General features: G+C 38.3%; 1 protein-coding gene across 2 annotated transcripts in view; it reads right to left on the minus strand.

Moving 5' to 3' along the window:
- Positions 1-846: 846 nt before the first annotated feature.
- The window catches only part of IL1R2 (interleukin 1 receptor type 2), a 47,401-nt gene continuing 33,391 nt past the window's right edge, over positions 847-14,856 (minus strand). The window contains exons 6-10 of one of the 2 annotated variants that reach the window (XM_073614772.1): positions 13,585-13,647; positions 11,451-11,583; positions 11,059-11,204; positions 6,035-6,165; positions 847-1,443 (exon numbers count right to left, since the gene is read on the minus strand). In XM_073614772.1, coding sequence (XP_073470873.1) covers positions 6,038-6,165; positions 11,059-11,204; positions 11,451-11,583; positions 13,585-13,647 — 470 coding nt within the window. In that variant the 3' untranslated portion in view covers positions 847-1,443; positions 6,035-6,037. The remainder of the gene's footprint in view (positions 1,444-6,034; positions 6,166-11,058; positions 11,205-11,450; positions 11,584-13,584; positions 13,648-14,856) is intronic. The other variant, XM_073614773.1, reaches the window with a different exon arrangement.

The following is a 14,856-nucleotide window of genomic DNA, read 5'->3' on the forward strand; positions in this document are numbered from 1 at the left end:
TCGCTGGGAGTGACCTCTCCCGACTGGACCGTTATTTGGAGGCTTATGGTGACCGTTTGCTGACACTTATCCACCATCCCAGAGGAGACCCATTCGTTGAGATGACAACACCCTAAATTGATGTTATCATGCCTCTGATTAGAGGCCGTCTGGTAAGCCTTTAATCTCTTCAAGGTGATGGGCATTCATCACGGTGGAAGTCACAGATTTAGTCATACAGCAAAATCACTTCATATATTTTTTATGGACACTTTATGTTTGCTGATGCACTTTAAATTTGATTAGGATAGGCGTCTGCGGTGGTGGGAACCACGCACATATTCCTACAAGGAAGCAATTTCATCATCCAATTTGTTTGATCATGTATGGACAAATCATATGATTTATGCACTATTTGTTGGATCACGTATAGCATATATTTATTTAATGCTACTAATTTTTGTGTTTCACATGTCCAGCGCTGCACTTCTTTTTATACTTATTTAGCGGTGCCCCTTATCAAGGTTATAGTGCATAGCTGCAGGATATCCCTTCACAGGTTGTTATACTCACATAATAATTTTTTGCACACCTAGCGCAAATTTTTTCTTTAGAATAATTTTCATATGTTTGTTATGAGCTAAGTCAAGCTCTGCCCAACATCACTAAGGTAATAGATCAAATCAATCCCCAACTTCTCATACTGTCTCTCACAGGATTTCCAGGACTGAATATATACACCATCCACCTGCCATTACACAAGGGTCACATAGGATCTAAGTGTGTGGTGCACTGTACTGTGAAAAGTGTCGCTATACAGTATTCACTATATAACTGTTGTACTCACAATAAAATCAAACATTATGATAAAGACCCAATAACTTTATTACATTTACACAACATATTAAACAGCATAAAATCACAGTGTTATAATACAAATATTTACATCCATGTTACTACCATTATACCATAAAAACTGCCATGAATTTTTATAATTTCATTATAGCCAATATAAAAATAAACATTTATTTCATAGCACACACTTTTAGTTTATTTCAGCGAACCTGTAACAGACCTGGGCATTTCAAACAAAGCATAACTGGCTACCCTAACTGTAAACTGCAGGACAAAACAATTACCACCCAGCCCCATGGGCAGCAGCCTTTCATACTCTATCAGAAGCTGTAGAAGCTGGATGGGTCTGGATCCGTACTAACGCTTAGGGCAGTATGCGCTCAAGGACAAATGCTCGGTGCACAGATTACAAACGCCCATTGTGCATGGAGCCTTATAGGTTGGGCTTATTTAATTCAGGTGCATATATGCATATACTGTATATGATCTACTATATATATTCTTTATATATTATCCTCACTTTCCAACATCAATCATTTGCTCATCATGAATATGATTATTCATCAGAAGGCCTTGAGGATTGAGTTAACAATGTCCAGAACACAGTTCCTAGAAAGCAACAAGGAGAATAAATTGTTAGACAATACAGTAACTTAGGAAAAAAGTTTAACCATTGATAAATATATCTATATATATATATATAGATATATATCTATATATATATATATATATAGATATATATATATATATATATATATATATATATATATATCTATATATATATATATATATAGATATATATAAATATATATATATATATATATAGATATATATCTATATATATTTATTTATTTATTTTTTATTGAAAGTCATCACTACTTAAGCTAAATAGCAAATATCAGAACAGATTTTTTTTTTACTAATAAAGAAAGTAATTTGAAAGTATAGTAAACACACTGTAGTACTTTTAACTAATCTGGTATATATTTTTGTGATGTGCCAAAAAATATATTATATACATTTTTTTTGTGCGTGCAGTTGGTATAAAATAAATACTTTGTTCACGTTTAAAATTTTTTCACAACTAACATAGGCAAATGACAGTAAACTAGTTTGTAAGCCTGGTCTTTTGTTTAGAACAGTAACTGGCCTCTAGGAGAATCTGAATTCAGTGGGAAAGGAAGTTATAAAGGAAGTCTGACATTGATGAACTTCAGCAATGTCAGACTGTACAAACAAAGGCAAAACAATTCATTAACGTCACCTTTATAATATCATTTTACAGCAGAGTGCGATACAATGCAATTTTCACATAAACCGATCATTGCTCAAGATTTCCTAAAATTATAACAATGACACACACACTCTTATGCCTGATGCACAGTACAAGTTTTAGTTAGTACAGCTGAATGGCAGGGAGCACTGATCGGAGTGTTCTGGCGGGTGGGCTGAACTCACACAATTTCATTCCCTCTGTCAGTGTGAACCAACTGCTGCAGTAGCTTTATTTGGATGCTGGCAAGCGAAATCACATATTTGATTCTTACATCGCAGGAGCAAAAAATTCCCATAGCATTTTCCAGTCCATCTCACTGCAGTTACAAAGCACATGATGAGGTCACATTTGCCTGATATCCTTGCCAATAATTGGAGAATGCAACTGCATCAGAGTAATGTAATCATTATTGGCTTATGCAATGGGAAGGAGAAATAAACTACAGTGGGGAAATCTCACTACAAGAGTTTCTGGGAGAGATAAGAAGCCATCAAGTGTTTCAAACCTCAAATACCTGCCCACAAATGAAGTATGTTGGGTAAAACTATTCTTAAACAAATCAATGGAATAAACACTTCAGTGTTGCCAACAGTTTTAGAATGGCATACATTTCTGTGGTGGAATTGTCTTAGGATGAACCTCAAGTTCAAAGTAACTTCACATGGTGATATAATCCATTACCCGATGACTGGAAGCTGATTGGTTTCTATGCAAAGCTTCACCAGATTTTGCACTCCCAGTTTTAGTAAATCAATACCATAGTATAAGAAGTATAATAAAATGTCGCTAGACGATGGCAGTGTCCTCACAGAAAGTAACATGCAATGCAGCTTTGCAGCAGATACAAATCAATCTAGCAATCAAACCCAGTGACATACCAAAGCTGTAAAGATGGATGTAATCCTTCTGAGGTTCCAGCAATAAGATGAGCCATTAGGTGTCAGCATAGCTCCAGCACCAACATCATTAACCAGAAACAGAACTAGTGTCTTTCAAGAGAAGTAACCATGTTCCCCAAACGTCTATTTAACTGCCACTAATCTATAATTTAAAAAAAGAACGGCTCTGTGTTTGGTGAGGTGTATTGCGGACATGAGGTGAAAGCATCTGGAAGCGGTGGGTATGGCGGGCTGAGGGACAGGAGAGCCCTGTATAGCGGTATCATTGTTTGAATGAATGAATATGACTGGAAAGGCTTTGGGGTGTACAGAGGCAGGGGGGAGGCCGCACCAGGACTTTCCATGGCGCCCCCTGTCACCCTCAGCACAGCCATGACGTCACCCTTTAGTGTGACCTCCATCACTGTCTGCCTCGGCACAATGTCTCCTGTGTGGGGGAGGGGTTGGTGCCTCTTTTGGCCAAATGAAAGGCATTTCAATAAAACCTTCACCGACTGAACACAGGACGTGTGTGGGTGACCTGACTGTGTCAGTGCTCCGCCCTGGTGGTGATGAGTGGAGTTGTAGGCAGATTAGTAATGAAGCTGCATTGAGGGGAAGGCTCAGCCATTGTGCAGAAAGAAGACTCTGTATGGAACAAAGAAATCCATTGCTTGTATTCGGAGACCTGTCTTCCCTCTTTCTGAGTTGTCCTCATTGTAGGAAGAGCATATGTTGTAGGCTGTGGGAAGGTATCCTTGCATGGAGAGGGGGAGGGGATATTGTAAGGGGTAAACATTTGGCATGTGGGCGGTAGAGATAAGGTGACATCCTGGTCTTCACCTCTGCAGGCTATTTGTGTTTATATTCCTCCAGTACAACTCTCCTCTGCTTCCCAGCCATTCCCCACTCCCTGCCCTCATCACATGGCAGTGCAGATCCTCCATTCTATATGATGACCTGATCACATCTCAGGAGCAGAGGAAAGTGATGGGGAATAGGGGGAAGTATCACTGCTTAGGACTCTGAACCCCGGACAAAGGTCTAATAGTGGCCATACACACTTTACTAAATTATCTATTTTTGATTGGAGGAATAATAGATGTAAAGTCAGCAACAAAATCTATTGATATGCCACATGGGGAAGTGGAACGTGATCAATAGCTGGAAACTCTAACTTATTGCTTGTATCTGTTTTCCTACCTCATCAATCAAATCTATGGCCACGTCATTTCCATACTGCCAATTGTTACGCCAAATGGTGGATTTGATAAAAATCCTAAATTAATCAGAAGTGTTTTTGGTTGATATCAATTGGATAATGAAATTGATGCGACATTGGCGGTGGAGGAGAGATGAGCGGGCGGACGAGCAGAGATGACATTATCTCTCTCCACCCGCCCGTCACCACTCTTCCGCCCTCACTCTTCCGCCAAATGACGTGGCAATTGACAAACTGCAAATGGTGGCAGGTGATGTGGAAAGTGACAATCTGCAAATGGTGGCAAGTGATGTGGCAAGTGACAATCTGCAAATGCTGGCAAGTGATGTGGCAAGTGACAATCTGCAAATGGTGGCAAGTGATGTGGCAAGTGACAATCTGCAAATGGTGGCAAGTGACAATCTGCAAATGGTGGCAAGTGATGTGGCAAGTGACAATCTGCAAATGGTGGCAGGTGACATGGCAAGTGACAATCTGCAAATAGTGGCAGGTGACGTGGCAAGTGACACGCTCAGGGCTCCCACTGATTCTGCATTATGGTGAGTTGAACCACTTCATTATATATTACAATGTAACAATAGAAACAATATGCTTTGATCACCCTGACACCATATCAACCATGGTGCCATGATGATTGAAATGCCAACACCAAACTTCCTTTGCCCGCGAAAAATTGCTTACCACCGGCGTGCCCTACCCCCCCCCCCCCCCCCGGTTGGTGAACGCTGCTATGGGCTCTAGCCCCAGATCTTTTGCAGACCCAGCAACGCCCCTGCCCGAGAATGACCCTTTATGTCAATGAATCATGGAGCAGAAAAGTGAGCGAATCCTAGAAAAACTTCCATAGTACAGAGTAATAAAGCAAGAAAGTTCAGATCCTATAGGGCAGTGATGGCAAACCTTGGCACCCCAGAGGTTTTGGAACTACATTTCCCATGATGCTCATGCACTCTGCAGTGTAGTTGAGCATCATGGGAAATGTAGTTCCAAAACATCTGGGGTGCCAAGGTTCGCCATCACTGCTCACTGCTATAGGGGATGAAAGCTTAAAGATTGAAAGACATGCAATTTTAGTGGCACTTGATGTCTGAATTGTGTGGGCATGCATTATACGCCTATTTACTGCAAAGGGTATACAACAGTTATATCGAACATGCAGTGCCAGTCAGCTCCTTAATGCAGTTTTGAGGACACAAGAAGGTACCTTTATGTAATTTAAGTCTGCTGTAGTACACTAAATTGCTAGCCTTCTAAGCATGTGTAAAATAACCTTCTTTCATTATTAGGAAAACCATCATGAAGACATACTATCATACAGCTCAATTCATTTGTATGCAATAGGGCTCGCAGATAATAAGTCCCACAAAGAACGTACTATTTTTTATGTGGCAGGGGCTATTGTGGGCCTCAGGAATGCAAATTTGATTTTTTTTTACCCCTGCATTACTTTTACTATAGACTGACAATCTAAGTGCGGTTTAATAGATGTCTTCTCAGTTTCTATTGGACCAATTGTCTGCTCATAGTAGTGCTAGCAATGCTCAGTTGCAATGATGTCCCTTCCATTTCACCAAAGTAAAATTTGGAACCCGCATTTGTAGCAACATCTGTTCACATAAGATTTTCCAAGCAGACCATCAAAATCAATAAAGCATTACAAATTAAAAAGCATTTTAAAATGTATCTCCAAACAAAATAACATGCTATTTAGTCTTGCGCAAACAAAAATCTTTGGCATGAAATAAAAGTACTGATATCATCTTAAATTCCCTTCGAGTGATTAATTTATAATGATATGATTAATTAGGAAGAAAATACATTTACCATTTATGACTTGGTCAGAGAATAATCTTTCTTATTTACCGATTTCCTGTGTTTGTATACGAATATTATCGCTACAACCAGGAAAACCACAAAGCCGGGGGCAGCTGCAAAATACCAGGCAAAAGAGGAGGCTGTAGAAATGTAGAAAAATAATAAGCTTACTAATATGTGCTGCAATCAAACACTGATATAAACAAGGCAGATCTCCAAAAGAATTTTGTTTCAAACTAATGTGGCGGCTCTACTGTGATAGTTTATCAGAGGCATAAAACAAAGAGTGACTAAAACACAAATGTAAACAAAGCATTCATTCTGACTAACCAACTATTCTCGTAAATGCAAAGAGCGTAAACAGAAATCATGATTAAAGCCTCAAGTAGTTTTGTGCTTACAGTAACGAAAAAAAAATTAATAAAAGTTTCAGTGGGGTGTCATGCCCAGAGGCAGTTTTTTCCAATAATCAGCTGACGAAACACATGATGGCTCTTGAGCCCTATTGACCATCATAGCAGAACATAGAATGTACCATTATTGTGCAACATGCATAAAAACCTCAATCTTTATTTTAAAAAAGCACTTAAGATACACTCACATTTTCAGGTGTACAAATGTATAGTGCACTTAGGTGTAATAGCAGAATCAGAGACACTAGCCCTTTAAAGGAGCAAAAACCATCGCTATCACCTCTCGGCATTGCTTGACGTCTGATCACGCAATGACGTCACTTGCTCCGATGCGTTTCGCCACACGCCACGTGACTTTCTCAAGGGTCTATGCATGTTGCACGATGATGGTTCCTTCTGTATTCTTTTGAGAACCGCATAACCCAATTGAGAGGAGTAGAGTTGTCATCTTTAGGCCCCTTTCACACTTGTGTGACTTGTCCTATGACTTGGGACTGCAAAGTCCCATAACAAGTCGTACCCCATGATTTCCAATGAGTACCATTCATATCTTTGAAGTCTCACTGACTTCAAAGTAGTCCCTGTACTACTTTGGTCAGACTTTGATGCGAGTTGAGGTCCACAGCCCTCAAGTTTACACAGGCATTCCCTGAAATTGCGGTAAAATCGCTGCAAAATCACACGACTTTGAAGTCACGGTAGTGTACCTCAATATTTGTTTTAAAAAACTAATTAAGAGTCTCTCTACATGAGAACCTGCAGCCATTACTGAAGTTGGTCCCAACTTAAAGTGCAAATGCGCTTATGACCTATTAGTATATAGGTCTATGGAGGGAGGTGAGCTGCTAGGAACTTTGGTGGAGGAGTCACATGGTGTCTTTCTGCACATTATCTTTTAAGAATTGCTTGCATTAATAAGAAGATTACATGTTTTTGGATTGCTATCCACATTTATGAATGAAATCAAGAGAAGAGTGAAGATATGCATAAACTGTTCTGACACATTTATAGTATATAAGTGCACGTATCCAGTTTACATTTTTTATCCTTTTGATCATATTTATAAACATCACTGTATATTTGGTTATATTGTATTAGTATAACCTGTAGTGAGGGTATTAATACCAAAAGGGACGCCAGTGTGTAGAGGTTGTTCATTTTTAAAATTTGTAACTGCATAGTTTTTTATATTGAAGTGTGTTTTGGTAGCGCTACAATTTTGCTTTGAATATATCTGGTTTTGGTGTGGGGACACATATCATTGGTGACAGCTACCTACAGGATAATTACTTGATTTGATTGAGGTGATTGCATGGATACCACATATATGTATGTTAGTTGATGTGTGTACTGTAGTACAGCCCAGAAACAATAGTGCACATTTTGCTTTTTTTTTTTTTATCCTACCTAAAACACACTGATGCTAAATGACACTGATACTAATTTTAAAAATGCTTTTTTTTTAAAAAAAAATCCTGCCCAAAATATACAGATCATGACCTTTGACCCTGACCTTTAACTCTTACTTGACCCAAAACACTAACCCTGTCAATGACCTAGATCAAACCTTGATCTAGATATTTTTTATTTATTTTTTATTTTTATTTCATTGGGGTTTTTTTACACACAGTCGATTTCTTTTCTCTCTGCAAGGAGAGAGAGAGAGAGAGAGATACAATGTATCTCTCCCCTTCATTCACAGAGAGAGAAACACGTTGGAGAGCTTTACAGATCACCAATCAGAGGCTATCACATCGATCAGGTGACCCAGAACAGGGAGTTCCAGGCTCTGATTGTTAGTATGGGACCTGGGGCTCCAGTCTCAAAGACAGATACGCATATATGCTGCCCCATGGAAAAAAGCCCAGTCCAGTGGGGCCGCATATATGCATACTGTCGGCGTCAAGCAGTTAAACTATTCCTGTGCATTAAAAAAGAGATTTGAAATCAGCCCCTGAAATATCCAAAATACATGCAAAATGAACATATGCCAGTCAAAAAATTGGCAGTCATGTTGCAGTTCATTAACTTCTTAACCACCAGATTGTATTTCATTGGCCAAATGTGGCCTACTATTTACTTTGTAGTTTACAGTTTTAATTTGTGATATGTAATAATAGCAAACATTTGCCCAATGTGGTTTATTGTGCAACAGTGCATTCATACATTATACAGGAAGCTACATTTCTATACTAATCCCTTACTGCCATCAAGTCATCTTTCTATTGAAAAAAGGAACCATACTTCCAGACTATAATCAGTTCGCCAAAAAACAAAAGCTAGACAGATTTATTGTTCAGATTTTAGTCCTGGCGTGACCTTGTTTTAATAAAGGCTGATGAAGCCTGGTGATGAAAATATACAATTAATTAAGAGTGCACTTGGATAAATATAGCCCCAATATAAACTTACATTATTAAAGTGGTGTTAAACCCAAAAATAAAAATGTAATATATTGCAGCTTACTAATCCTTAGATATAGTGGCTGCATTCGTTTTCTTTTTTAGGCTTTTTTTCCCTTCATTTTCACATTTTGATCCAGCCCGTAAGTCTGTTATTTTTCAACTTCCTTTAACAGACCAAGCTGTGTAGCAAAAAGGACAGTTAGAAGGTTGAGACAAATCAATTACCACTGTCAAGGGTGCTTACAATGGCCAGCTTTTATTCATTTAAGTAAAACGTAAAACCTTAATCCCAAAATGAAACAAAAAAACTGTTATTGCAACTGTGTTAGCTTGAGTTTGGTGTTAATTTGTTTTTTCAAGTCCATCTAAATCTGATAGTACTAGTAACACTACACTCTGCGCAATTTGACAATGTTGCATTCAAATAGTGGCTCCATTGCTTCACTCCTAAAACAGGAAATGTGTTACTGGCTGGTTTACTAGTTGAGAAGAAAGGAGAAAAGGCCCTAAAAATGTCTACAGACATTACATTTAAGGACTGGTAATCTGCAATGTATTACATTTTGGTTTTGGGTTAAAGTGGTTGTAAACCCTTTACAACCACTTTTTACTACAGGCAAGCCTATAATAAGGCTTACCTGTAGCTACACTGGATATCTCCTAAACCTGCAGGGTTTAGGAGATATCCCTGTATTTGCATGTGCCAATGTCATTGGCACATGCGCACTTAAGCAAACTGAAGCAATGGCACGTACGTGCTGTTGCTTCAGTTGTATTGTGCTTGTTACCGGGGGCTCCCGCGCACATGCGCGGGAGTGATGTCATCGTGGCTCTGGCCAATCACAGCGCCGGAGCCGCGATACCGGAAGTAACCCCCCGGGGAGATGTCGGCCGCCGGAGCAGTGAACGAGGACCGCTGCAGGGGCTTTGATCTCAGGTAAGTAATTCATAATGAGCTAGTATGATATGCATACTAGCTCATTATGCCTTTGTCTTGCAGGTTTACAACCACTTTAAATACTGCTTTAAATGATACTAAAGTCACAGTTTTTTAACTAAAATAAAACACAGATTCATACTTACCTGCTCTGTGTAATTGTATTACCTCTTCTTCTGGGGTCCCCTGCCAACACTGTCTGCTCCTCCTCTTCTCTGAGTTCCCCCATAGCAAGCTGTGTGCTATGGGGGCACTCATATGGGCGTGTTTCCGTGCTGGACCATGTGTGTTCATAGGCACACACACAAACAGTATGGCTTAACAATGCCCCTCTCCCCCCAGCTCCCCCCTCACAGGATTTGACTGACAGCAGCAGAAGCCAATGGTTCCCACTCAGTGCTGGGACAAGGTCATCCAGCGCCCAGGACAAAGATGCCAAATTGCACCCCCCCCCTTCACCACTCCTTCCCTTAGGTGTAAAGGTCAGAGCGCCCCATCCCTGCAATAAACCATTGCGCCCAGGGCAGCCGCCTCTCCTGCCTACCCCTTGTCCCGACCCTGCTCCCGCTGCTCTCAGTAAAGCCTGTGAATGCAGGAGAAGAGGAAAGTAGGGCTAAGAGTAGTGATGGATAAAGAGTGGTGTCAGGTAAGTAGTTAGGGACGAGAGGAAGAAGAGATATGGGAATGTTTTCTAACCTAATGCAGGGAATGCATTAAGGTAAAAAAAACTTTTGCCTTTATAACCACTTTAAGTTCTGTGGCAAACTCCACACTTTGCTACACACCCTGTTACTCCATGCCTGGTTGTTGGCTGGTTCCACATTGATACCAGTAGGGCACCTAATTATAGCGGGCAGCTGGTTAAGTAGCAAGAAAATAAGAGTTAATTGATCTTCGGAGGGAAGTAATATTTTAATATAACCTATTGCCCTTAACCCAGGACTGAGTAATATATATTTTTTTTTTATATTTTTTTTCTGCAAATGTTATTTGTTTTGAAGCATGAACATATTTTTTTTTCAAGTGCAGACTTCTGCAATGTTTTACAAAGTATTCATGCACGCCATACACGAACCATGCTTTTTATAGCATGGAAGGTCTTTACAAAAAGTTTTACCCCCATAATCATTTTACATGCTCAAGAAATTATAAAAAAATAACGCAGATCGTGCACTGTTCAAACATATTATTTTCTGCAATATTGTATACACCTATACAGGATTTCTATCAACCACTAATATAATAAATACGATGCACATATGACATTGCTCACAATACCTGCTTGTCTTATTTGTGTTGGTAGGACTTCTTGGCCATAATCATTGCTGGCTATGCACTTAAAATCTGTGCTGAAATCCTCTTCTTCAATGTGCTCAATGATGAGTGGGACCTCAAAATACTGACCAGTGGTATCCATAGTCTTTCTGCAATGCAAAGGAGATATTAATGTTTAGACAGAAGCATACAGATGTTTTACCACAGGGCATTTAGCCCATGAACACAAACGCGCTAATTTACAACTTAAATTGAGGCACCAAACTAAATCATACCGTCACAAACAAACACATTGGTGAAAACGTATTGTGCAATAAAGCCCTTTTGTATTGAAGGTATTTTGTAGAAAAACAAATGTGTCCAATCTTTTTAAAGTTATACTACAAAATACTTACTGCAATGTACCTTCTACCACACGACCATCCGTAGAGTAGTCATCAACAAAAGAGTGATTTGCCAGCCACCACACCATAAGACCGCTTTCATCAGGACCAGTAAACACCTTGCACGGAATGACTAACTTGGAACCTTTGGGAGAATTAAATAATAAACCTTTTAAAAGGCTGTTATAAACAATATCTTTTTATACAGTAAGCATATTATGTAGCTGTCCCCAATTGATCACTCCAAAAGTATTTTCACGATATTACGAAATCATGGGGCCCCCCTAATCCCACCTACCCCCCCCCCCCACTGTGGTTTAGTGGAACAGCGGAACTGACTTTATCCGTCTATACCATACCTCCCAACTGTCTCTGATTTCGAGGGACTGTCCCTGATTTGGAGCAATGTCCCTCTGTCCCTCATTCCTCCTCATTTGTCCTTCATTTCATCACTTTTTATCTTTTCAAAAAGTGTTTCCCAGTGCTAAACATTTCATCCAATTTCTAAATTGCTGCATTTGTACATTTTAAAAGCCAATATCAAGGAAAAGTAGTGGTAAAAAAAAGCACTTGTGGATTTAATTAACCCCTTTTTGGGTTAATTCTCCTTAAAGGGGGTGTGGCAGGGGGGCATGTCCTATTCCTACATACATTTACTAGTAGGTGTTTCTCATTCCCATCTCAAAATGTTGGGAGGTATGCTATACCCTAAAAATGAAAAAAGTCCCTTCTTTGCTCCCACCTCCTGGGCCCCTCTGTTGAACTGATGGGGCCCAGGGAAATGTAATTCAAGCCCTGGTAAGCAAGTAGGAGCAGGGGTGCGATCTGGTAAATCTATGAGTTAATTTAGGCAGAAATGAACATTAAAGCTGCCCAGGCCCCTCTATTTAGCTGCTGGGGCCTGGGCCCAGTACAACAGGACTGGTTGTACTGCCTTATCAGCAGCCTTGTCACAATACACAGCAAGCCACTATTTAGACTTTATCCCAAAAGAGAGCAAATACCAACTGCTGGTGAATCAAAAAATACACACAGGCCTGTCCTTGGCTGTTAAAGGATAAGTTCACCTTTTAAAAATATAATAAATGCACATCTTTTTGCATATAAAAAAAATGTTGCATTCATTTTTTTTTACTAGGAGCCTGCAAAGCATTGCACCCACGATCGGCAGATCATATGACCAGGCAGTTACATACTACCAGGAAGCATCAATGAACTACCTAGAGCACTCAACAGCGCCCTGGTAGTTAATTGAGAACTACAAGCCGTCAGCCATAAAGGCTGTCAGTACTTTTAGTTCTCCCATTTAAAGAACTCTGTGAATGCCTGTAGTGATTCCGCTGCCAGTAGTGACAGCGAGCTGGGGATCTTCTCTCCCTGATCTCGCTGTCACAATTTAAAAAATAAATAAACGTGGCTGCATTTATTTTTAAATTGTAACAGCAAGATTGGGGAGAAGATCCGCAGCTCGCTGTCACTACAGGTGGCAGATCGAGGAGACGCTGCAACAGTGGAAACGTGTTACATGTTCCACAATAAAAATGGGTGAAACATGTAACATGTTCCAGAAGGTGAACTGATCCTTTAAGGATAATAGTTCTCCAAAATCGTTTTTTTTTTTTTATTACAAACTTTTTATTAAAGAGGTATTGTCATTGCACATGAATCAAATGAATAAACATCAATTACATATGAAAAACAAGTATATATAAAACTTTAGAAAGAAGAACCTTCATAAACAGGTTACATATGAAACATGCATTAAAGTCTACATGTTTGTTATATCATAGTTTCATGTTGATTCAGGACATTCTTTGGTAATTGCATGTTTTAACAAAACAAAAATTGAATTAAAAATGGAATTACAAAAATTAATTGTACAAAAGAAAAATAGAAGTAAAATCGAAGAAAAAAATAAAAGACGAAAACTCCAGAATCTTTTTATAAGATCGACTGCAAATGTGTTTACATAATAGTAGACAAAACTTAGTCACTCCCATTCGGAGAAATAGAGATCAGGCAGTATTGAAAATACTTAAGATTTTCACTTTTTCCCGTTATGAACCACATACTTGCGTGTCATTATGAAAGATACTTCCTGATCTCCCTGTCTGTATATCCCATTATAATTAGAAATGAGTCATACCTATGGCAGCAGCTATAATCTTTCGACTTGGTTGAACAATGACAGGATGTCTTCTCTCGTGACCTGGATATAGCAAAAGATATTTAGAGGTGTCATAAAACATGTTGAAAGGTACAGTATGTGCATTCAAAGCAAATGGGAACAAGAATTGAATGTGACCTTCTCTCCACAACAAAAACATAGAATCTTATACTATGCCCTAAAATCTGAACACAAATTTAAGAAACCAAATTTAAGATACTCTCTAGGTGGTACAGAACTCCTACGATCATCACATAAACAATTTCCTGACTCTACAGACCATTGCTGGAGAGATAACATGGCTAAGGGTTCAGCCTTACACATATTTTGGCCCTGTCTACCATTGAGACCCTCCTGGACTGAGGTCAGCAAGATTTCCCAGAAATTCACAGATTTTTATCATATCAGACTGTCTGTTATTTTTCCTATTGCATCACTATTGGACTGATTTTACACACTCAGAAGAAGGTAAAGCCCTTCTTAGCTGAGAACCAATATACCTATATACCAAAGGCCTCCCAACACCCATTCTAGACACATGCAATTCGTTTCCTTACAAATTGAACTTCGGACAAATTTTCATTTTTCGGAAATTGGGATGTATCTGAATTTTCAAATTACAATAGTACCGAATTTAAACAAATCCGAAATAACAAAAAAATTTGGAACAAAATTTGAATTTGAATCGATTAGAATCGAATCAATTTCAAATAGTTTTTGAATTCGAAATGTTTTCGACTTGTTTTCCAATTTCCAAATAAAATATAAAATCAAGGAATAGAATAGAATAAAGAAAAATAGAATAAAATAGAAAGAATATAACTATCTTCTGAAATTTTACTTTTAATACATAAGAAAATAATAGAATAGAAAAGAAAAGAATAGAAAAAAATTATAGAATAGACTATAATAGAACAGAAAATAATTGAATTAAAAAAATAATAAAATAAAATAGAAAGAATATAACCATTTCCCAAAATTTAAATAGAATCAATTCAAATTTAAATGAATAGAAAAGAATAGAATAGAAAACAACAGAATAGTAAGGAAAAAATGGAATAAAGTAGAATAGAACGAATATAACCATCTTTCAAAATTCAAATTTTGAATAGAATAAATTTGAAAAGTATAGAATAGAATAGAAAATAATAGAATAGAATATACAAATTGAAAAATAATAGAATTAAAAAAACAATAGAATAGAATAGAAAGAATATAACCATTTCCTAAAATTCAAATAGAATCATTTCA

This window comes from Aquarana catesbeiana, linkage group LG02 (genome assembly GCF_042186555.1).
Source record: "Aquarana catesbeiana isolate 2022-GZ linkage group LG02, ASM4218655v1, whole genome shotgun sequence".
NCBI lineage: Eukaryota > Metazoa > Chordata > Amphibia > Anura > Ranidae > Aquarana > Aquarana catesbeiana.